Below are 24,324 nucleotides of genomic sequence, written 5' to 3'. Positions count from 1 at the left end.
GTTAAGAAATGAAACATTTGGTTTGTTGCATCAGTAAAACATTGACAAAAATACAAATCAAGGCTTTTAATATCGCGATGGTATAGAGGTTTGGCAGACAAGCATCTAACTACATGTCAGACATGTCCCTAGGTACGTTTATTAGTTGGGAAACCGATGCGTTAGAATTTCCAAATCACATGTATCCATGAGTCTCAATTCCAAAATATTATTTGTTATTTCTTGTTATAGCTTAATAGTTTTGCATCAATGTATACATACACAAATGTACCTATTTATTTAACAGTTTATGAGTGTAACCCGTAACATTTTAAACCAGGTGACTTTATATGTTACAATGTATTGATATTTATAATTTAAACCACTCTTCAGTTGATGGCAAGCTGTCTGCCTGGGGAAGCTGGGACGCATGTTAAAAAAGCTGTGCTAATGGAACTCAAAGCCGACATCGCACTTGCGATTACTCGCCTCCCACCGCTCCACATGGCAAACCGTGCAGTGGTTCCTTAGATGAAACCATAAGATGCAATACAGAAAAATGTCCAAGTAGGTTGGCATTATGAATGTAAAGAATTCAATTTAAATATCAAATAACCGACAGACATGGAAAAAAGTCATTAACACTTTTTGTGAAATCTGATCGTAAAACTTAATAGGACGCTTCTATGCTATATGACATAGCAAACAAGACAGCCAACATGCACCTATTTCGCCCCACTTTGTGTACAATCAGGCTTGGTCTGTTTTCACTTAAGGGGCCATAATTTGAACAATGTTTGTAAAAGACCACAATATGATGTCATTTAGCAAATACCAAATATGTATGATTAATGGATGCATGTTGAAATATGAGTTTATATGATTTTTATAATCACATAAAAAAAATATTTATCTCAAACGTATTAAATGCCAAATATTACCATTCTTGTGGCGTAGGCAGTGTTAACCTCAGGGGGGGATGATTGGTACAAACATTGTAAATTACTTCTTTTTGGTGATACGTACCTTCTTACAAAGCTCTGTGACTTGTGGTTTCTAAGAAGAAGTTATTTTGTATGTAGGTCTATGTAAATCGTGTGATCACTATATCGTTGCCAGTTGTGATCACAGGCGCATGATTTTAACAAACTGTGTAGATGGCCTCGATACGATGCTACACACAAATATTGAGGACCATTGTGGTTTCAATGTTTTATTGATATGTAATCATTTGGGCGGAATCAGTTTAGATACGCTACACTAAATGTGTTTTATAAGGCACCAACAAATGGCAGGCGGGGCAGTGTTCCATTATTATGTACATATGGCGGTAAATATAAACACTTTTTATACAGTGCATCCAGTGCATAAGAATTATCCATTATTGAGTACAAGTAGTCTACATGTATTTAGCGAGAATCATAACGGCTTATGAAAGTTGCGTTTATAGTAAGTCACTCATTTTATTCATTTACATTTAAACTCAAATTTTCCAATAGTGTCTCTTGCAAAATTACTTTTGTATAATGCGTATGTATAGTCAATATGTATTTACCAATAAGGTGTGTTAATAAACATATTTTTTTAAATATAAAACGTGTTTTCAAAATAACACTCGCATGAAGATTCGTATCGTATGCTTGCACATTAGTTGCTGGTCACTGGTCGAACTGGAAAAACTTCACTGCGTGCAGTGTGACCTGTGCTTGCGGCACGCTTACAAGGATTAGAACCTGCATATTCGATGATCCGGAAGCACCCCATGGTTCGGAGTGCTTCGGGAACACCACGGAAACATATAACTGCAACACGCAGACGTGCCCAGGTAAGCAAATGAACGAAATGGACTTTATGTTATTTACGCCGTTAGGTGCTTTATCACTAGGTGACAAAGAGTTAAGAAAAACAATATTATACACAATCAATGTTCCTGCTAAACAAATTTATTTTCGTCGAGCTATTTTATGTTTAAAGAGTTGCATTTAAGTTGCATTATGGGACGTTGAGTATTTTTCAATCGAAAAAATCCGTTGTACAACTCTAAAAACAGTCAGATATCAGAAACGTAAGTGGTTGAAACTTGGCAGAGCGTACATGTATGTGTTAAACTTTGTGTGATAATAGGAAGTATATTTATTTAGTAAGGCAGCCTTAAATGTTTATAAGTCATTGAAGTCATAACTGGGCCCAACATTTACCGAGTCCCAGGGACGAATTTAAATTTTGGTCTATTCGAACATTTACTAATACTTAACATAAACTGAGCACATACTCGACATTGGTCGTAACAAAGCACTATCAATAGCCTGTATATGAATGAATGAGGCGCGTTTATTTGTAAGTTACATTTATAAACAGACTTAAAACAATGCAAAATGTATAATTTGTGTCTTTACAATTTACAACTTAATTTTTAACATACCTATAATTGCGAACGACAGACACGTATTAATGGCTTTATGGTTCAAAACCGTTATGTCTGCAAGGACATATTACAAAAACAAAGTATTATATACTGCAAGGACATATTACAAAAACAAAGTATTATATAATATATATATACTATGTATTCCCTTTATGTTTAAGTAAATGTCCATTGGAGTGCGTGGGGTTCCTTTCGTATGAAAACGGAACAAGATATAAAAAACATGTTTAGTTTTCAGCTATCATATAGTCTTGACTAAAGTTCAGGGTCAGATAAGACTTCAAGAACTGTACCAGAGATATAAATAACAAATCTTACACTAAACATCGCCAATAATAAAGAATATGAAGCTGTGCTATTCTAGAATGATCCGAATTTAAGTATCCGAAATTATGGCCCCTGAAAAGGAATTGGGCATTAAGTTAGTTCCTTATTCGTATGCCTGTATTTCGAACAATCACTTTCGGATATGTTATATTTTAGATGGTGTGTGGGTTATGTCACATTTCTTTTTATATTCTATGTGACGATACACGCTGAAAACAAGTATTATGAAGACTATAATAAGGCAATGGTATTGCCTTACTCAAACATAAATTGAAATTAACCAAAAAATAGTAAATGTCGATGAAAATCATGGTTTATGTAGGTTCGAAGTTAAAAATATTTATTGCAATATATGTTTACCTAGTATTCTTCAATAATTACACAGTTCCTTATTCAGTGCAAATAAGGAATAAGGAAGTGGTTCCTTATTCCTTTTTTCAAATCGAATAAGGAACTGGCATTTTCATACTTATCATATATTTAAATGAACCAAAGAGACCAAAAAATCAATGAAAATCATTGTAAATGTAGGTTGGGTATCAAAAACATTAATTGCAGTACATTTCTACTAAGTTTCATTGAATGATAACCTAGTTCCTTATTCGGATTGAAAAAGGAATACGGAACTGATTCCTTATTCCTTATTCAAACCGAATTAGGAACTATGTTATAACAAAACAAAACAAAGTAGAAACGTACTGCAATTAATATTTTTACACCCGACATACATTTGCAATAATTTTCGATGAGTTATTCGTCTCGTTGGTTCATTTTGATTTATAATTTATAGAAAGAACATTCCAGTTCCTTATTCGATTTGAATAAGGAATAAGGAACCAGTTCCTTATTCCTCATTCAAACTGAATAAGGAACTAGATTATCATAACTTAAAACATAATAGAAATGCTTTAAGTTTTGTTGAGGTGAAGTTAGTATTCGAATAAGAAAATATCGGTTCGGTTTAAACAAGAAATCCTATGCAAGCGCGAAGGAGAAACATGAATATGTAACGTAATACATAAAGTAAATGTATTCGAGTTATTTCGTTTGATTTACTTCAGAAATTTTTACAAATTTGTAACGCGTGAATGAGGAATAAGGAACAGTTCCTTATTCCTTATTCGAATAAGGAATAAGGAACTAGGAAAAGGAACCAACTTACTCTCCATTACTTGTGTGTACATTCTTTTCACGCATATCGTTATAAAAGACCAAACAATTTAAAATTATATGACGAAATACCATCAGGCAATGTTCAATGCGAGCAGTGCGTGTTGCGCGCTTTTTATCTAGTTTTGCATCCCCGAGTTTTATTATTATTATTTGTGTGTGATAGTGTTGATGTTTGCAAATGAAAAACATTGTTCTCACCGAATGTACAAGAAGAGATGCTATCAATAAAAGCCATCATATAAAACGCTAGCGTATATTAAGCTCATGTGTTCATGAACACTGGGTCGATATTCTTTAAGTGTCTCATCAAATTTGCAAACTGTACTACAGAGGAAGTTTGAGGCGACGTCAATATAATCTTTTTTTGCACTGTTCATATCATATTGTTGTATAGACAATCATTAAATGACTTAATGTTTTATAAGTCAATTACACAATTATGCCAACTAGTTCCATAAGAACAATTCACTGGGATTATATATTGTATACATTCCATTTGCAAACAGCTGGTACTCAAAAAGTTTACAAAATATGCCTTGGAATGTTTTTAGATTGTTATTTGTAACATTTATATCAGTTTCAACATTATGTTTTTGAGTATATTTTAAAAATAATTTTTATATGATAACAAAATATTGACATTCTTACTAACCTTATGTAAATAAATTTTTATAATGTACGGCGTTTATTACAATTCTTAATTCGCATAGGAAAACCTCATAATAAAAAAATATATTACCAAACAATTTGAGAAAACTACAATACAAATAACTGGGCATCTCAAATAAACGAAATGTTGGAATAATAGTCCGGCAGAAAATGACATATACCCAACATTGTTGTGTATAGTAAATGTTGAAGTGTTTTTGTTAGAAAACATGCCACTGATGAAGAATCCAAATGATGCCAGGCTGGTATCTTAAAGGATTTTGAGAAATCCAAGATGGCGTCCAAGATGACCGCCGTTTTCAGAATGTTAACGTATATGGAGAAATAATAATTACTTAATCCATTTCTTGGGATCTTTTCAGCCTAAAATATAATGATGTTTTGATGATTTATGTTTTTAAAGTGGTTTATTTGAAATGAAATTAAAGAGTATACGCAAGATTGCTGCCAATATGGTTACTTATGCAAATAATTGCCGTTAAAATTCCATTTCCACTACATTAAATCGAAATTTCATGCTATACAAACTGAAATAATTGTATTTCTGAATGGTATTTTGCAAAGACCATTCAATAATACCCTCTAAAAACCCTTGCGTGTATTATTTTACCTAAACAAGAAGAGATTACTGACAAGGAAACTAAGCAACCATAGTTAACATACAAAGCTACTGCATAAAACACTAGGTGCAAACATCATGTACACATATTCGTTAAGCACAAACGATTTACAGCCGTTTGATTAACCTCGGGTAAGCATAGACTAGCAAATGAATTAATTATAATGTTTAACTATGTTCCAAAAACATTTAATAACAGTTAACCAAGGTTACCTCTATTTGATGAGTGAAAAGTGTTTAAAAATTACTTGTGGGGTCAGTGGGAACGCTTATGTCAAATAATTGTTTGGAAGAGCTGCATCTCCAAGCTCCTTATTGGGAGAAATATCCACAGAATGTACGGGCATTACGAATAGTGATAGAGGAATTGTTGCGCAAGGTATTCACTAACTTAAAGAATAATTTTAACAGCATATCATGGACCAGTCGTACGTCTAAATTGTTGGTTGATTGCTTGATTAAGGCATTATTTCTTATAAAACAAAATCTGAATAAATGCGATGTCTACGTAGTGTTTGGCAGATACATAGGGTTCAGCACCAAAAGTGTTGCGAGGTCGGGTAGACAAACCAATGTAGCAAAGATGTCGATCTAACGGGTGACATGTCTCTACATCCACAAACTATGATACAAGATGTCACTGAGAACGAACAACAGCTGTTTGGATGCAATAAGGAGGCTGGATAGTTTGGTATCGATAAGGGAACATATACTCAGATGCTGAACGCAGGCAACTGCATCACACTGTTAGGCTATATGACAGCTTGTATGAACGAAAATGTTAGGGAATATTTGTCAGAATGCTATGGAAATACTGATACAGAGCAATCGTGTATTACAAGACAGAACCTTTGGGAAACCAGGGTAGGGAAGAAGGGTAAGTCTATGTCACCCCTTGTCGCCAACCACGGAAGCATTCTATGCAAATGTGAAACGGGTTCACACGCATGAGATGCAGGCCCCCAGATCTGATCAATTACAGTAGCATCAAATGTTGCTTAAGCTCCCCTCAATGTGCTTTAAATAATAAAATGTGGATGTATACGCGATAGCCGATGTTTAACACATGAGTGCACGTGTAAAAAGCGCGACTATCATGTACTATCTTTTGCGCTCGTCAAAAGATTCAGGTTGACATAAAACAATTTAACAATGAGCAGACAAAACAAGCTAATGAGATAACTTGCTCTGTCCATGAGGAAGGAAAGATGGGGAATAATGGTATATTGCGTTATGTAATTGTTGGTACGAAAGACAAACATGGGAACTGAAATAATATTTACATTAGAACATCACTCTATGCCTGACAACAGCTCCCAACATGAGCTAAACTACTATACATACTACGTTATAGCATGACGTTAGAAAAATGTGACCTTATCATGACCTTAGTGAACACATGTGGAATAATACGTTTTATGGTGTTTCAATTGATATTTAATGTGCTTTATGACATTGATGACACCGGTGTATTTTCATAATTTAAATCATACTTATGACGAATTTGCTGTTACTGTACACAGTACAACTTTTCTCCAATGGTCAATATTATGTAAATATGTTCTTGTTATACTATACTCTGCATATGAATTATTGACAGGCATTAAAACGAACACTTATTAAACGCTTAATTGCTACTAAATTGTCTTATTTTTTCATATTTATCATTTTAAGTGAACATTTGGGTATGATGTTGGTTTTATGAGCAATTTTTGAGCAGCTAAATCGATTCCGGCAGCCATGTTGGACGCCATCTTCATTTTTTTTATAACACACGTTTGAATTTCTTTACTCATTTTACATGGTTTACTATATCAACAAGAAATTATAATACATACAATGGTGCATTTCTATTTTTTTAAACAAACAGACCAAAAATGGCCGCCATCTTGAATTTCTATAAACCCCAAAAGATACCAGATCAGCATCATTTGGATTCTTAATCATTAGCATGTCCCCTAACAAATAACACCTTAGCATTTACTATACACCCCAATGTCGGGTAAAGTGAAATATGGTCACTTTTCTGCCGGACTATAAATGGGCCTTTAAGAATTATGGATAAATCAATACCATATAAAGCCATCAATAGATAACATAAAACAGAGTATATAATATTTGAGCCTCGTTCTGAGAAAACGGCGTTCAACACATGTGCGTAAAGTGTCGTCTCAGATTAGCATTGGTTTATCAAGGACGGCAAAGGTGTCATGGTCGAATTAGATGCTTTATGTTTCTTCACTGCAACATTATAATTACCTCCCTTAGTTCAACATTTGCCAAGTAAATAGTATGGAGATGTTAATTTTAATTACACGGTAAGTTATGTTTCGTGTTGGAAATGACTTATTAAGCATTTTAGAGCATTTGATACTTTAGGAATGTGTTTAGTAAAATCCTGCATATATATTCGGCTCGTTTATGTTGCAGTGGATGTAGACACCTAACATACAACAACATAGAGCAACCATACAACAAATGTTACATATATCTCTCATATTGCCGACAAAATCATATTAACCAATAAAAAACGGAGCATGTTCTCGGTGACCGGCTGTCTTAGGTGTATGCCGCACGCCGAGTCACCAACTTCATGCTCCAAGTCAAAAACGATCAGAACAGTATAACGCCATCAAACAAAGATACAAAAGAAATCGTGAATTATATCTTTATAATATACTCTCAAAGCACAATACAAGCACAGAGCAGTATTTCGGTGACCGGTTGCCATAGGTGTATTTCGTACACCGTCTCGCCGACGTCTATCTCCTCTATCTCTAAAACCGCTAAGAAAGGCATTGGTAATGTCTGAATTTAGGTAGATCAAGGCCGAAAACCCAGTTACCAATGTCTTGTTTCCAACATGTGTCTAGAAACAAATTAACTAGTTAACAACACCTCACTCTATACCATATCAACCATCTAAAAACAAACTAAAATGACAGAAGGGTATATTTTCTCAAATACGAATACCAATAGGACGTACAACCACCACAGAGGGTCTCTACTCTATCTTTATAACACAAACGCTATAAATAACATATCCAGGGCTCCGCGAGACCCTCCTTTTCCGTCTCACTCTGAGCTGTAGCTAGCTCCCTATAACAAAAGGGGAAATCAATCAGTCAATAAACTTCCATACATCACTGGAAGATGCAAACGTGCGCACTTTCATCTATCTGGTACCCTAGTGCAACCCCTTATTATAGTGTACATAACGTGTGAATATTAATTTTATATATACGCGATAAGACTGTTATTGTATGCTCTCATTACCCATGTTTATATACATCATGTTGTCGAAAATAATAAAGTATATTGGGTAGGGCGCACATGACAAATATCTACTCCGTCCGTGCGTCTTCGTCCCGATGGCATGACCTACTTAAGATTTCAATACACTTATTTTGTGATCATGTGCATAATTTGTATGTTCATCCTTTTTGCTACCTAACTTCTTTTTATATGTACTAAAACTTTTATCTATATAATTAAGTGCAACAAATACGTATATTTTGCAGGCAAAGTAAAGTAGTTTTCTATCCCGTTTGCTATCAAATCTCTTTGTATATGAACTGAAACATTTTGCCATGTTAATAACTGCCCGGAATTCAAACATTTTGTTCCCAATCTCAGTCATAGATATAGATAGCATCAATCGCAGGTCTTAGCAAAATGAACAAAGCAAGTCCTTCTATATATCTTCTTATAGAATGTTTGGTATATCTGGTTTCCCACTTTGCAGCTGCTTCACAGAAGAAAGGCTTGTCCGCATATGCGCCTTTCTTCCTGTGCGATGACTTCAGGGTGCTCAACAACATGTCTTGGTGGTTAGTAAAAATGAATTTACTGTCTTGCATCGTTAAGTTTCAGTAATTAGCGTCATCATTATCTCAATAAAAACAACTGTCTGGGTGTAGATTTTTATGACTTAAATTGAAGAACATTTCATGACGTAATGGTTTCTTAAACTTGAACGAAGGGCTTTCTGGCATATTATTGTCACTATATATGCCTAGCGAAAAATAATTTAGAGATATATTAATAACATTTGAAAGAATGCTAAGTATTTAATGATTGGAATTTCAAGACGCACGAATGTCTACGGTCTTATAAGGTAGTTTGTTTGTCTTTGGACCATGTCATCTATTTAATTGTTTCGACAGGTACGGCTGGGAAGACGCCTTGAACCTATATAACTAGTACGTCACCAGCAAATGCCCAACACCGCAGGCTCACATGCCAGAGTTTGTCCCAATGATCTGGAGCATGCATAGCAACAACGTCTCCAGGTGGATCCACATACCTAGCAACTCGAAATACGTGCTTGGTTTCAACGAACCGGATGTGCACGATCAGGCGAACATGACTCCACAGGAAGCAGCAGCTTACTGGCCCCTAATTGAGCAAGCTGCTGGAGGCATACCACTCGTGGCCCCAGCTCCGGCGGCCCAGAATTTCCATTGGCTAGATCAGTTTTTGCATTTATGCCACAATTGTCGCATTGACTACCTAGCTGCGCATGCGTACAGTTGTAACGCAGACGAGATAATGGCGTATCTACAGGTTAGTAAATTATTTTCCTAAAACGATGGGTGAAATAAACACTTATTGTGGTATCAGATCGCCTTTGGTTGATGCAGATGCCTTCTTTTGTATGCATATATATACGGGATTTATTTATTTAAACATTTGGATTATAAAGCGTGATCAACGTATTTTAAGTTTAGTTCACTTTTCAAACAATGTATAATCAGATCATAACGAATATTTAAAACATTAATATATTATTCCTGATGTCAACGTTTATTTTTTTCTATCTTAAGTTCATGTATCCTCCTATATACCACAAACTATGCTACCATAAACAGCTCTTAGTAACGGAGACAATTGGTATACATTCTCACATTACATCTCACTTCTCATTTCATCCACTTTTCCTATGCTTGGTTGAATAACATAAACTGCACAGCTGCTACCTTTAGCTGATGTGGTTGATTGACAACAATGTATAATGAAAACGCAGTTAACTTAATTTGTTGCCAATGTTTCCATCACAGAAGCTCTACAATCGCTACCACAAGCAAATTTGGTTGACGGAGTTCGGCTGCCCCTATATGGCAGACGAGGATTCGCAGCTGCGTCTGATGCAGGCGTTACTTCCTATGTTGGAGGCGGCAAACTATGTTTTCAGGTAGTGAATGCAAATCAATGTCAAACTAATTCTTTTATTTTATGCTAGTTTTCTATTATCGATATGACACTGGAATACATACATAAACTATTAAAACTTCGGATATACTACTGATATTTTAATATTTGAATAATTTATAATTGTTGTCATGAATTGCTATTTTTATTTTCTTTAAATTATAACAATCCATCATTAAATGCATTTGTCAATGCATGTGGACAGTGTTGAAGCTTTTTTGGTCGCAATCGATTAGGGTTGCAACACGACCTACTAATGGGACATTTGCATTTTAAACCTAGCAAGCATTTAATTTTAGTTTTTATATTTGTTTAATGATATACTTATGTAAAAGATTGTTTGACGTATTGTGAGCGACAGTGCATTTAATAACTTTGAATTTTGAATAATTGAAGTTAATCAACTTTAAAAGTGTAACGGTTTATTCAGATAATTGTTTTAGCCTCTCAAAACTGGAAACATTACAATTTTACACAACATTCAAAATATTCATTTAATTGCATCATTCAACTACGTTCATTCATATTCAATCAAGTTTTCTAAAAAAAAAATTACATCGAAATTCATCCACAGTCAAGTCCGATCGTGTCCTCATCGATTTGAATTATTCTAATATACGTATACAGATACTCGTGGTTCATGGCTCGGGTAAAGGACGATGCTGTGGGCGGGTTCGTGCGCACGTCCATGAGTCTACTTTTCCGAGATTCTCCTACCCTGACGCGTCTCGGACATTTCTATAACGAGTTCCAGCCCGGACACGGCAGCGTTCCCGTCGGTTAACCGCGTCCACTTTTGTTGTGATTTATAATATAACGATTATACTTTATTTACTACTCTGTCTATACATCGAAAGGTAATTTGACACATGCAGCTTGCGTTTACCAAATTCTCATTAGTTATCGTTTTGTTTGTTCACAACCATTTCTAAAGCAGCAACTTAACTAATAAAATGTAAAACTGTTTTCTGTATTTGCTCGTTACACAGTGTGCACATAGTATGCACACAGTATGCACAAAGTATGTACAAAACATTCAGACAGACGAAATGTCGCACTCGATATCGATCGGGTCCAATACAAAAAAACGTCCACCCTTGTGAATATATAATATAATTATTTGTTTAAATAACCAATGCATATATTATTTCCATGCCATCGTATTTCTATTATAACGATATTTGTTTTGCGTATTTGATGAGTAGTATAAACTGTGTGTGAAAAGTCCATTGCGATGAATTTTCTGTACCGGCATTATGTATGTACTTCCTTGTCAGAAACGTACGTTTTCGGCGCTTCGTTGTTCATTATCGAAACAAAACGCCGCTTACGTAGTAAGACCGCTGTCGAGAAAAAAACACTGAGTTTAGTATATAATTAACAATATTTTGATTAAATTTATTGTTGAATGAACTTCAATTTCAAAGTCTATTAATGCCTTGTTTGAGTGTAATGATAATCGTCTTAAGATATTGGTCCAGTCCATTGTAATTTGACCAGATTGTTGTATCTTTTGCAAATTCTTATTTATTCATAGCTTTTAATTTAAAAACACAACTTATATGACACACTATACAAATAATGCCCATGTTATGAACAATTAAAAACTATTTATTCAAATTAACTAGTGTTAATCAGATTTGAGTGTTTCCTTACACAAATAACAGTAAAGAAGTCGTACGGCAACTGGTTGTCTTTGAGGTACATAAAAAAAATTGATGACAACTTTAAAAGATCAATTAAAGCCATCAATTTAATCAACGGTTTCAGTATTTGATAGTTATATAATCATAACCTAATTTAAAAGTTTGTTATGTTCGATTTTTTAGTTGATCTGTGATTTAATTTTATTTATCACAGTTCACTAAGACTGAATGAGGACGCCATTTTTGTTCCTTGACGCTTTGTTACTATTATTATCAACTTAGTTGTGAACATTATAATAAAATGTGTTATTAATAAATTAAATCATATAGTGAAGTGTTAAATCTCACAAGTCATAAACATGCAATTATAAATAATCTTTTTGACAATTATTATATTAAGTCAGCATAACTACAATACCATTTTTACCGAAGCAAATATCCTATTGTGGTTAGTCCGATTAAATGGCGAAGATACCTCTATATGTAAAGAAGTCTGTGTTTTAAGAAATACGATACGTGAACCAGTTTTATAAGCTACGTTGAGGACACGGAGAAGTAATTCGAAGACATTGCTAAGTTACAATTTGCCTTGCAGAAGTATGCGTTTATGATGGTAAAATGTTTGTGCCTCGTCCTCTCTTACTATATGTTCTGATAGAGAAACTAGAATGGTGAAACGAACCATTTCCTAATACATCCTACGTCTATCTATCGCTGTTCTAACCTGGCCAACCAGTACACTCACGTACTTGTGCATGTTGTTCGATCAAACATAAATAAGAACGTCGCATTTAAAAGGCTGTAGATCGAGGAATAAATACAGGTCGCGCATTGATAGCAAAATGCTTAAATTATGAGAGTCTTTATTACTTCTATTATGTTTGGGACTTCTTGTTCTTTGTTCTAGAGCTGCTTCTCAGAAGAAAGGCTTATCAGCATACGCGCTAGTCTCTCTAGCATCTCTAGTATCATTGCCGTTGTAGACCTAGAACAAATTTATGTATTTTGACCTGCACATAATATGAAGATCAAGCGCAAAGCTATGTGTTTAGATTCTCACTGTTTATGACTATATTGGGCGTACCATTACAATCAGATTTACACATCTGATGACGATTTAATTCTTATCAATACATTTTCATTTGAACATCTGGTGAAGGCCTAAGTATAGATATCCATATTTACACATCTTATAAAGATCGAACACGTACCTTTTCATTCATGTTTTCATGTAATGAAGATCTCCTGATGTATGTCTATTCTTCTAAAATTCTAAAGAAGTTCCAAACGCACATAGGTATTCTGTTTCGAACATCCGACGAAGATCTTATTTGTAGTTATGCATTCTTATTTAAACATCTGGCGAAGATCTAGTGCATAGCAATACGTTATATAAACCCATGTATGCCTAGCGTCTTAAAAAAGGCCTTGGCAAACAGCGTAGACCCAGACGCATGATGCGGCGTCTCATCAGGGTCGGCGCTGTTTGCTTAAGGAATATCTGTAAAAAATAGTCTAAATATAGAAATAAATATACTTGACATCCCTAATTTTGGAAATAAATTGATCCAATTTGGAAGGTTGGAAGAGTCCACTAGGCGTAAATGGGTTAATGTGAACGTCTGATAAAGATCTATTACACAGCTGTGCACTCTTATTAGAACATCTGATGAAAATATATTGTATACCGATGAATTCTTATTTGAACAACATGTAGATACAGTGCATAGCTATGCTTTCTGCTGAACATCTACAGAAAATCTACCATCTTACATCAAACTTGAGCCACAGTGTTCACATAATAATATGGGACAACTTTTTAATAAGATCATATATACGTACTAAGTAAATACGTTGGTAGAATATTTTAATGTGCATATTCACAATCACGTAGAATGCGTTTGAAAAAATATTCACCTTTAAGACTTTTTCGAAATATTATTAATCTGAGGATGTTTTTAACATCTTACATACACGTTCTTAATAAATACTTCTTTAGTATCGTTCTCCGCTGTGTAACTTGAGGCAGCAAATTATTCTTATCTGATGAACGCTGTTGTCATCTAGTAAAATGGAAATCACGAACATGTACTGGTTCGGTCAATTGTGAATATTAAATGTGTCCCCAATCTCAGTCATAGATATGCATAGCATCAATCAAATGTCTTAGCAAAATGTACAAAGCAAGTCCTTCTATATATCTTCTTATAGGATGTTTGGGATATCTGGGTTCCCACTTTGCAGCTGCTTCACAGAAGAAAGGCTTGTCCGCATACGCGCCTTTCTTCCTGTGCGATGACTTTAGGGTGCTCAACAACATGTCTTGGTGGTAAGTAAAACTGTATTTACTGTCTTTAACCCATTTATGCCTAGTGGACTCTACTATCCTCCTAAATTGGATCAATTTATTTCCAAAATTAGGGATGTCAAGTATATTTATTTCTATATTTAGAATATTTCTTACAGAAATTCCTTTAAGCAAACAGCGCAGACCCTGATGAGACGCCGCATCATGCGGCGTCTCATCTGGGTCTACGTTGTTTGCCAAGGCCTTTTTTCAACATTATCCCAATTAAAACAACTGTTTGTGTATAGATGTTTATTATTTAAATTCATGAACATTTCATGACGCAATTGTGTCTTAAACTTGAAAGAAGAGCTGTCCGGCATTTTATAATCATTATGTATGCCTAGCAAAAAATATAATTTAGAGATTTATTTCTAACATTTGAAATGAATGTTAAGTATCGATTGGAATTTCCATACGCACGCATTTCTACGATCTTATAATGTTGTTTGACTGTCTTTTGACCATGTGATCGATTAATTGTTTCCACAGGTACGGCTGGGAAGACGCCTTAAACCTATATAACCAGTACGTCACTAACAAATGCCCCAGCCCGCAGGCTCACATGCCAGAGTTCGTCCCAATGATCTGGAGCATGCATAGCAACAACGTCTCCAGGTGGATCCACATACCTAGCAACTCGAAATACGTGCTTGGTTTCAACGAACCGGATGTGCGCGATCAGGCGAACATGACCCCACAGGAAGCAGCAGCTTACTGGCCCCTAATTGAGCAAGCTGCTGGAGGCATACCACTCGTGGCCCCAGCTCCGGCAGCCCAGAATTTTCATTGGCTAGATCAGTTTTTGCATTTATGCCACAATTGTCGCATTGACTACCTAGCTGCGCATGCGTACAGTTGTAACGCAGACGAGATAATGGCGTATCTACAGGTTAGTAAATTATTTTCCTAAAACGATGGGTGAAATTAACACTTCTTGTTGTATCAGATCGTCTTTGGTTGATGCAGATGCCTACTGTTTTTATGCATATTTATACATGATTTATTTAAACATTTCGTTTATAAAGCACCATTATCGTATATAAAGTTTAGTTCACTTTTCAAACAATGTATATTCATATCATAATGGATAATTAAAACATGAATATATTATTCCTGATGTCAACGTTTATGCTTATCCATCTTGAGTTCATGTATCCTCCTATTAACTGAAAACTATGCTAGCATAAACATACCATAAACAGCTCTTAGTAACGGAGACAATGTTCATTGCTATACATTCTCACATTACATCTCACTCCTCATCCAGTTTTCTTATGCTTGGTTGCATAACATAAACTGCACAGCTGCTACCTTAAGCTGATGCTGATGTGGGTGATTGACAATAATGTATAATAAAAAAACGCGGCTTACTTATAATGATGTTGCTTATCCATGATAATTGTTGCCAATGTTTCCATCACAGAAGCTCTACAATCGCTACCACAAGCAAATTTGGGTGACGGAGTTCGGCTGCGCATATATGGCAGACGAGGATTCGCAGCTGCGTCTGATGCAGGCATTACTTCCAAGGTTGGAGGCGGCAAACTATGTTTTCAGGTAGTGAATGCAAAACAATATTGATAAGAAAAGTTCAAACAGTTAGTGCGAAATTCTTGCTAACTGCCGTAAGTCTTTTATTTTATGCTAGTTTTCTGTTGCCAGTACGACACCGAAAGATACATAAAATTTGAATACCTCGGCTATCTTACTGATATTTTAATATCTGAATAATATATAATTTTTGAGTTTCTATTTATATCCTTTTTAAATTATACAAATCCATCATCAAATGTATATGTAAATGCATGTGGACAGTGTTCCAGCTTTTTTGGTCGCAATCGATTAGGGTCGCAACACGATCTCAAAATGGGGCATTTGCATTTTAAACCTAGCAAGCATTTAATTTTAGTTTTTTATAATTTTTTTATTGATATACTTATGTAAAAGCTTGTTTACCGCATTGTTAGTGACAGTGCATTTAATAACTTTGAATTTTGAATAATTAACGTGAAGCAACTCTAAGAATGTAACGGCTATGCAGGTAATTGTTTTGGCCTCTCATAACTAGAAACATTACACTTTTACACAACATTGAAAATATCATTTAATTGCATCATTTCAATTGAGTTCATTCATATTCCATTAAATTTACTCATTTTTTTTCATCGGAATTGATCCCCGGTCAAGTCCGATCGTGTCCTCAGAGATTTTAATAAGTCTTATATCATACGCAGATACTCGTGGTTCATGGCTCGGGTCAAGGACGATGCTGTGGGCGGGTTCGTGCGCACGTCCATGAGTCTACTTGCCCGGGATTCCCCTACCCTGACGCGTCTCGGACATTTCTATAACGAGTTCCAGTCCGGACAAGGCAGCGTTCCCGTTGGTTAACAGCGTCCACTGTTGTTGTTATTTATAATATGTGTCGTGTTTTGAGAAAACTGGGCATAATGCATGTGCGTAAAGTGTCGTCTCAGATTAGCCTGTGCAGTCCGCACAGGCTAATTAGGGACGAAACTTTCAGCTTGAATAGTATTTTTCGTTTAAAGGAAGTCCCTTTTTACCGAAAATCTAGTTTCAGCGAAAAGTGTCGTCCCTGATTAGCCTGTGCGGACTGCACAGACTAATCTGAGACGACACTTTACGTACATGCATTAAGCCCAGTCTTCTCAGAACAAGGCTCATAACATTACGATAATACTTTAGTTACTACTCATGTCTTTACAGCGAAAGATAATTTGACACATGCAGCTTCCGTTTACCTAATTCTGATGAGTTGTCGTTTTGTTTGTTCACAACCATTTCTAAAGCAGCAACTTAACTAATAAAATGTTGTAAAACTGTTTTCTGTATTTGCTCGTCGCACACCGTATGCACACTGTATGCATACATCATTTAGACAGACGAAATGTCGCACTCGATATCGATCGGGTCCAATAAAAATCGTACACCCTTGTGAATATATATATATATCATTTATTTGTTTAAATAACCAATGCATATATTATTACCATGTCATCTTGTAACCATTAAAAGGGACATTTGATTTACGTTTTTGAGGATTAGTATAAACTTTGTGCGCAGAATTAATTGCGATGAATTCTCTGTACCTATATTATGTATCGTACTTCCTTATCAGAAACGTATGTTTTTGGCGCTTCGTGGTTCAAAAACAAAACGCTGTTGAGAAAAAGCAACTCTGAATTTAGTATATAATTAACAATATTTTGATTAAATTTATTGTTGAATGAACTGCAAATGTTTTTTTAATGAAATGATAATGGTCCAGTCCTTTGTAAATTGGCCAAGTTGTAGTTGCTAATTCTAATTTATTCATAGCTTCTAATTTATTAACACAATTTACATGTATATGACACATTATACAAAATATTCCCAAGTTCTGAACAATGAAAATATATTTATTCTAATTAACTACTGTTATTCAGATTTAATTTTGTCCTAACGCAAATAACAGAAAAGAAGTCGTACGGCAAATGGTTGTCAACTCATTCAGGTATTTTATATTGTTTGATGACAACTTTAAAAGATCAATTAGATGCATTAATTTAATCAACGGTTTCAGTATTTGATATTTAGATCGTCATAACTTAATTTACATTATTGCTTTGTTCGATTCTTTAGTTGATGTGTGATGTAATTTTATTTATCACGGTTTACCAAGACTGAATGAGAACGCCATTAATTGTTGTTCGTTGACGTTTCGTTACTATTATTATCAACTTAGTTGTGAACACTATAAAATGTGTTATTAAAAAATAAAATCATGTAGTGAAATAGGTAATAAAATGGAAAGTTTTGCGTTGTAAAATCTTATATTAAATATGTTGTTTCAGTGCCCCAGATAATTATTTCGGAAATAGGGTTTTCACCCACTGATTTTGAAAAATATGGTGATTTCATTCTTGGAATAGGGTGAAATGAGTTATAAGATGCATACAGTAAAACCATCGCTGCTTTACTTCTGTTGAAGCTGCACACAATTGTATTGATTCAATAAAACTGTAAACTAATATAATTAACTTTAATTAACTGATGTTTCATAACATCTTTAATCCTTGAAACGGTCAATAAAGTTTAAACTTAAAAAAAATCGATAACACGAATGATTCGGCACTTATTGGCTCTTGCTTTCTTGGTTCGAAAAAGTTAGCGATCGACTGATATTATGGCGCAACAATTGCTGACGTCTTTCTCTTAGACATTTTTATTACGCATCGTATTAGAAACTGAAAGTACAGACACTTAACAAATACATGCACAATGAACGACGGATTAAGTCAGATTGAAAACGCATGTATGTCGTCGTAAATAATTTGGTCAGCCGCTTTATTTAACTATGAAATCTAGTCCGCAGAGCGTTTGAATAGCTTTGACTGTTTTATTGCTCCGTCATCCAGGCGCTTGCTGAATAAAAGCGTCGCCGCGTAACAAAAATAATCACAAAAAATACCGAAAATGAGCAAAGTATTTTCGATCAAAGCTATTGTATTGTACGCATCAAATAAGACGAATGTGCGTAAAAGGCAAATCGGGTGCGTTTTCAATACGCATGATATTGTATTTCTTTGCGTTTTTAAACATTTTAATAGGGTGAAAGACGCAGATACGCAGCTTATCTGGGGCACTGGTTGTTTACACCATTCTACAAACACTTATAAACAATAAAGGACATTGGTCGTCGAAGAACTGGATGCCTAGTTTCATATAAGTTATATTACACATATGGAAAGAAGTAGATAATAACAACCCTTTTATAAAAGCATGAAGTTGACCTTATTTTATTACTATACACTGGGCCAATAAACCACGGTCCATTCTAAAACTGTTTTTAATCTCAAAAATCCTGCAATTATTAATAACCTTTTTGACAGTTATTTTAAGTCAGCATAACTACAACATAATTAATTGTTACAGAAGCAAACATCCTTTTGTAGTTCTTTCGATTAAATGGTGAAGATACCTCTATATAAAAAGAAGTATGTGTATTAAGAAATACGATACATGAACCAGTTTTATTATCTACATAGATGACATAAAGAAGTAATTCCAATACATTGCTTAGTTACAATTGGCCTTGCAGAAGTATGCGTTTATGATGGTAAAACGTTTGTACATCTTCCTCTCTTACTATATGTTCTGATAAAGAAACAAGATTGTTGAAACAAACTGTTCTCTTATACATCGTACCGTCTATCTATCCTAGTCAACTAGTACACTCGTGTACTTGTACATGGTGATCGGTCGAACATAAATTAGAACGGCGTATCTAAAAGGCTGTAGATCTAGGAATAACCACAGGTCGCGCGTTAATAACAAAATGCTTAAATCAAGAGGGTCTGTATTACTTCTAGTATGTTTGGGACTTCTTGTTCTTCGTTCTAGAGCTGCTTCTCAGAAGAAAGGTTTATCAGCATACGCGCCTTTCTTCCTGTGCGATGACTTTAGAGTGCTAAATAACATGTCTTGGTGGTAAGCATAAAACCTTCTTGAAAACATTTATGTTATTTAAGTAACAATTATATCGGAAAAAATATGTATAATCTTACAGATTATTGAAACATAAGAAAGTTTCTTGATGCAATAACTATTTGATTATAAAAGGATATTTAAATTCAATGTAATAAGCAATGTAATACGTAATAAGCGTAGCGAACACTAGTTGAAATTTAAAATAGCACATGCTCTATGTGTTCAATTTACATCAAATGACGTGATTTGTATGACTAATGACTACTCTGATGTTTATAAATTGTTTCTTAAGGGTGGGAAGACGCAATCAACTTGTATAACCAGTACGTCACCAGCAAATGCCCCAGCCCGCAGGCTCACATGCCCGAGTTTGTCCCAATGGTATGGAGCATGCATAACAACAACGTCTCCCGGTGGATCCACATACCTAGCAACTCGAAGTACGTACTAGTCTTTAACGAACCGGATCATCGCGATCAGGCGAACATGACACCACAGGAAGCAGCGGACTACTGGCCCTTAATCGAGCAAGCTGCAGTTGGGATTCCACTCGTGGCCCCGGCACCCGGGGCGCAGAATTTCCATTGGTTGGACACGTTTTTGTATTTGTACCACAACTGTCGCATCTTCTTCTTCTTCTTCTTCTTCTTCAAAGTCTTGACGATCCTAGTGGATCAACCGAGTTGTAGCACCCGTCAGGCTTTTTAGTTATCAGTAAATTCCCAGCACTATTCCCAGAACAAACACTCTTTGAAATTGTATTAAGCGGACGCGCGGATGCAGCACCTTTCGACAACTCAAAAATTTTAAAGCGTTTCGTATGCAATGTAAAAAATAGACGCCGACATTGAAAATCAATTTTGTGAAGTCTCTGGCATTCTACGTTGGAAAGTTTGTGCTTTTTGTAAAGAACAGTACAATCAATGAGAGCAGTTACTTTCTGATCTTGTGTGTACGATTGCCACAGACATGGGAAGGATTTTTCGATCTCACTTTCTATGTCACGGATGATAGGATCTCGTACCGCAGACAAGCCCGAACATTCAAGGACCATGTGTTGAAGTGTCTCAGGAGACTTGTAGCACACTTTGCGGCGCATCTGTACAGCTGTAACGCAGACGAGACGATGGCGTATCTTCAGGTAAAGGATGGCATTTGAAAAAGAATGTAAATAACTTTTTTGTGTTTTGTCATCGTCATCGTCATCGTCCTCTGTGCTTAATGAAAAATTGGAATGTCAGTATACGTTGAAGGGGCCGTCCATAAGATTTTGGCATGTCATAAATGTATTGAAGCTTGTCATTAAATGCTGTATATTGATTAATTAAAACATTTGAACTAAACATCTCCAGTAAAAAAACAAGAATACAATTTAAAACCCTCAACAGGGTTCGAATCACTGACCCCTGGAGCCCTGGGGTAAAAAGTCTCCAGCTAAGACCACTCGACCAACCACGCTCATGCTTAGAGTGGATGTATTTTTTACCTATATAAGCAATCCTCGTAGTTTCCCAAAAATATCGTTTCGCGTCGCACGACGCACAAATCTATTGAACGGCCCCTTTAAGTTGGGTTACAAAATCATAACAAAAACAATCTATACTAGCCAAATAAGTGACATTCAAAACAATATGCCTGATTAAAACGCTTTATTGAGCTAGATTAATTCTAATTATGTCAAACGATATACACGACTCACGTTATACACTGCTTTTTAATGCGCATTGTCGGATATGTCGGCATTGCAAAACTTATAAACCGCTACCACAAGCAGATCATACAATTCATGATATGTAGACAATACACATATACGAGAATTCTCTCTCTTAGTCGTGTCAATTATGCTTATGTGTTTGGCTATAACGTATTTTGCATACGCTTTTATCTCAGAAACTTTTCGCGCGCTACCATAAGCCGATCTGGTTGACGGAGTTCGGCTGCGCATACATGGCAGACGAAGAATCGCAGCTGCGTCTGATGCAGGCGTTGCTTCCCAAGCTTGAGGCGGCGGATTATGTGTTCAGGTTTTAGAACTAAGTGACCATAGTCATATCTAAGAGCTATATTGTGAAATATACTGTTAAATTGGTACCATTGAAATCATCATGACACAGTAGATTTAAGGTCATAATAACATGCAGTGAATGTGTACCATGTACATGTTTGTCAAATTCTAGATGTATTCATTTCAATATTGAACTATACATGTGCAGATACTCGTGGTTCACGGCCCGGATCAAGAAGGATACTGGTTCGTACGCACGTCCATGAGTATGTTGGCTCCGAACTCCGCCACCCTGACACGGCTCGGGCACTTTACAACGACTTCCAGTCCGGGCACGGAACGGGAGCGTCCCCGTCGGCTGATAACTTGTGCAGTGGACTCTGCCATTGTCGAGCATTATTGTGTTTACTACGCATGAATATAAAGTGCCGTAGACTGTTCATTTAGTACTCTTTAACAAATAATATACATGTAGTTGCACTTAATGAAATCGGCGCAAAGCAGGAAAAGTAAATGAACACTTATGTCAAAGCGTTCAACACTTTTAAAAAGAATAAATGGTTTTCATCTGATTTGCCCTCCACCCCCCCCCCCCCCCCCCCCCCCCCCCCCCCCCCCCCCTCTTTCGAACGGCAAGTACATTCGACGAGTTCTTGGTTGTATGGCAGTATATGTACCAAATCAGGTATTTAAAAAACATAACTTTAAAAAATTGTTTGATTGAACGTGATTGTTTGAACATGCAATAATTCACTTTCACCAAATCGTCTAGATTTTTCTTTAAGTATGTTATGGTAATTAATCTAGTTCGCACACAGAAAACCACCATAATTTCACACATTTTAAGACACGCCAAAGCTCCTAAAACAGATTTATATAACTGATAAAGAAACGAGTATCGCATGACAACACAGCAAATTGGCCTGATGACATATCCAAACAATGTAGCTCCTAACATGCCTCTGTATCTGTATACTTTGATGAGGAGTCATATGTCCGCGCGTAAGGCCAGAAAGAAAACATTGTGTGACTTTAAAGGGGCCTTTTCAAGTTTGGGTTAATTGACAAAATTGAAAAAGAATTGTTTCAGATTCGCAAATTTTCGTTTTCGTTATGATATTTGTGAAAAAAACAGTAATACTGAATATTTACCATGCTCTAAAATAGCCATTATATGCATCTTGTGACAATTAAAAAAATTATAGAGCGTTGTAACGCGAAACGAATTGATAATTTGGAGAGTTCTGTTGTAGTCGTAATATTTTGGGAAACTACGAGGATTGCGAATAAGAAGTATAAAATACGCCTAAAATCGTATTCGGTAGGATGGTCGAGTGGTCTAAGTCGTAGATTATTTACTCCAGGACTCCAGAGATCAGTGGTTCGAGTCCTGCTGAGGGTTACTTTTTTTTTTGATTTTTTTACTGGAGATTTTTATATCCGATGTTTTATTTATCAATTTAAAGCATTTAATGACAAACTTCAACACATGCCAAAGTCTGTGAAAAGGCCCCTAAAGGCCCCTAAAGAGGACAGGATAGACCCAGACGATACTTCACGAAGTCTTATGTGTGAGCAAATGGTCACTTGCATTCGAGATAAGCGGATGGTACAAAGGATTTATCGTATTATAATGTGTTTGCAGTTTTCTTATTCTTAGATTTATTCGAGTATATTAATGTCAGCAAACACAATGAGTTAACTTAATGACTTTTTACAATGAATTTCAAACTTTGTCATGACAGATTCCATTAAAAATATCGGTATGGTTATGTGTCAATGGGTGCTACATATACACATTGCCCTTTGATGTAATAATCGCATGGCCTTGTGCCTATTAAATGTTCCTAATTCACTTCGTGTTCCATTGTCCCATAATTGATTGTCACTTGTCTGTTGAACAATGCAATATGTCAAAAATTACCATTACCCACAATGTATAATTCATATCATTATACATGTCATCACACTTATGTTCATAATGGGCGAGGCTCATTTGTAGACGAAAAATCAATTAAATCACCCATGGCAAGTTAAACCAAAAATGAATATTTAATTTAGCATTTCCATCAGGCGCAGACATTTTGGAAAATGGATTGTGTGATTACGGGTTTATTACGGGTGCGATTTCAGGACGTTTTTCATATACAATTCATTTAACCTGCGAGTTTCAGTCGTTTTCAACGCCTTATACGTTGCCAAAATGTTGCCTTTAAAAGTTCATGTGTAGAGATTAGCCGTTTTGGATTTAAAAGTTGAATCAACTCAGTGACCAGCTGGTCAAGCAAGTACACACTATGCGTTCCATAAATGTCTTCTTTACGTTATGACCTACTTAAGGGGTCTTGAAAAAAACATGCGTAAAATAGTGAAGTTATGCATACAAAATTAGTATTTCCGAAGGTGTATCGTGCACCTGTCAGTATTCAT

The 24,324-nt window shown here is 35.5% G+C and overlaps 1 protein-coding gene and 2 long non-coding RNA genes across 4 annotated transcripts; 2 read left to right on the top strand and 1 right to left on the bottom strand.

Annotated features, from left to right (window-relative positions):
• Positions 1-417: 417 nt before the first annotated feature.
• Positions 418-17,242, top strand: LOC127836308 (uncharacterized). The gene is made up of 6 exons (XM_052362834.1): positions 418-546; positions 1,631-1,804; positions 8,938-9,022; positions 14,889-15,288; positions 15,823-15,956; positions 16,634-17,242. The coding sequence occupies exons 3-6, from the start codon at positions 9,012-9,014 to the stop codon at positions 16,788-16,790; spliced, it is 702 nt and encodes a 233-aa protein (XP_052218794.1). The 5' UTR covers positions 418-546; positions 1,631-1,804; positions 8,938-9,011; the 3' UTR covers positions 16,791-17,242.
• Positions 12,838-13,452, bottom strand: LOC127836313 (uncharacterized). The gene is made up of 2 exons (XR_008028709.1): positions 13,261-13,452; positions 12,838-13,034 (listed from the first exon to the last, which is right to left on the bottom strand). It is a non-coding gene; the product is annotated as an uncharacterized LOC127836313 (long non-coding RNA).
• Positions 17,243-19,651: 2,409 nt separating the features above from the next.
• On the top strand, positions 19,652-22,466 carry LOC127836057 (uncharacterized). Of its 2 annotated transcripts, XR_008028571.1 has the most exons (4): positions 19,652-19,889; positions 20,182-21,030; positions 21,780-21,913; positions 22,103-22,466. It is a non-coding gene; the product is annotated as an uncharacterized LOC127836057 (long non-coding RNA). The 2 variants fall into 2 exon arrangements; XR_008028570.1 differs by lacking the exon at positions 22,103-22,466 and having other exon boundaries at positions 21,780-22,079.
• The last annotated feature ends 1,858 nt before the right edge of the window (positions 22,467-24,324 follow it).

The sequence above is a fragment of the Dreissena polymorpha genome, chromosome 6 (assembly GCF_020536995.1).
Source record: "Dreissena polymorpha isolate Duluth1 chromosome 6, UMN_Dpol_1.0, whole genome shotgun sequence".
Taxonomy (NCBI): Eukaryota; Metazoa; Mollusca; class Bivalvia; order Myida; family Dreissenidae; genus Dreissena; species Dreissena polymorpha.
The sequence above is the reverse complement of the archived record's forward strand: the minus strand, read 5'-3'. Positions and strand labels throughout refer to the sequence as shown.

Bases quoted from the DNA above. Each gene is read 5' to 3' on its own strand.
- LOC127836308 (XM_052362834.1), top strand. The intron at 15,289-15,822 runs GTTAGTAAATTA...TTTCCATCACAG, and splicing joins AGATAATGGCGTATCTACAG to AAGCTCTACAATCGCTACCA. The intron at 15,957-16,633 runs GTAGTGAATGCA...TATCATACGCAG, and splicing joins GCGGCAAACTATGTTTTCAG to ATACTCGTGGTTCATGGCTC.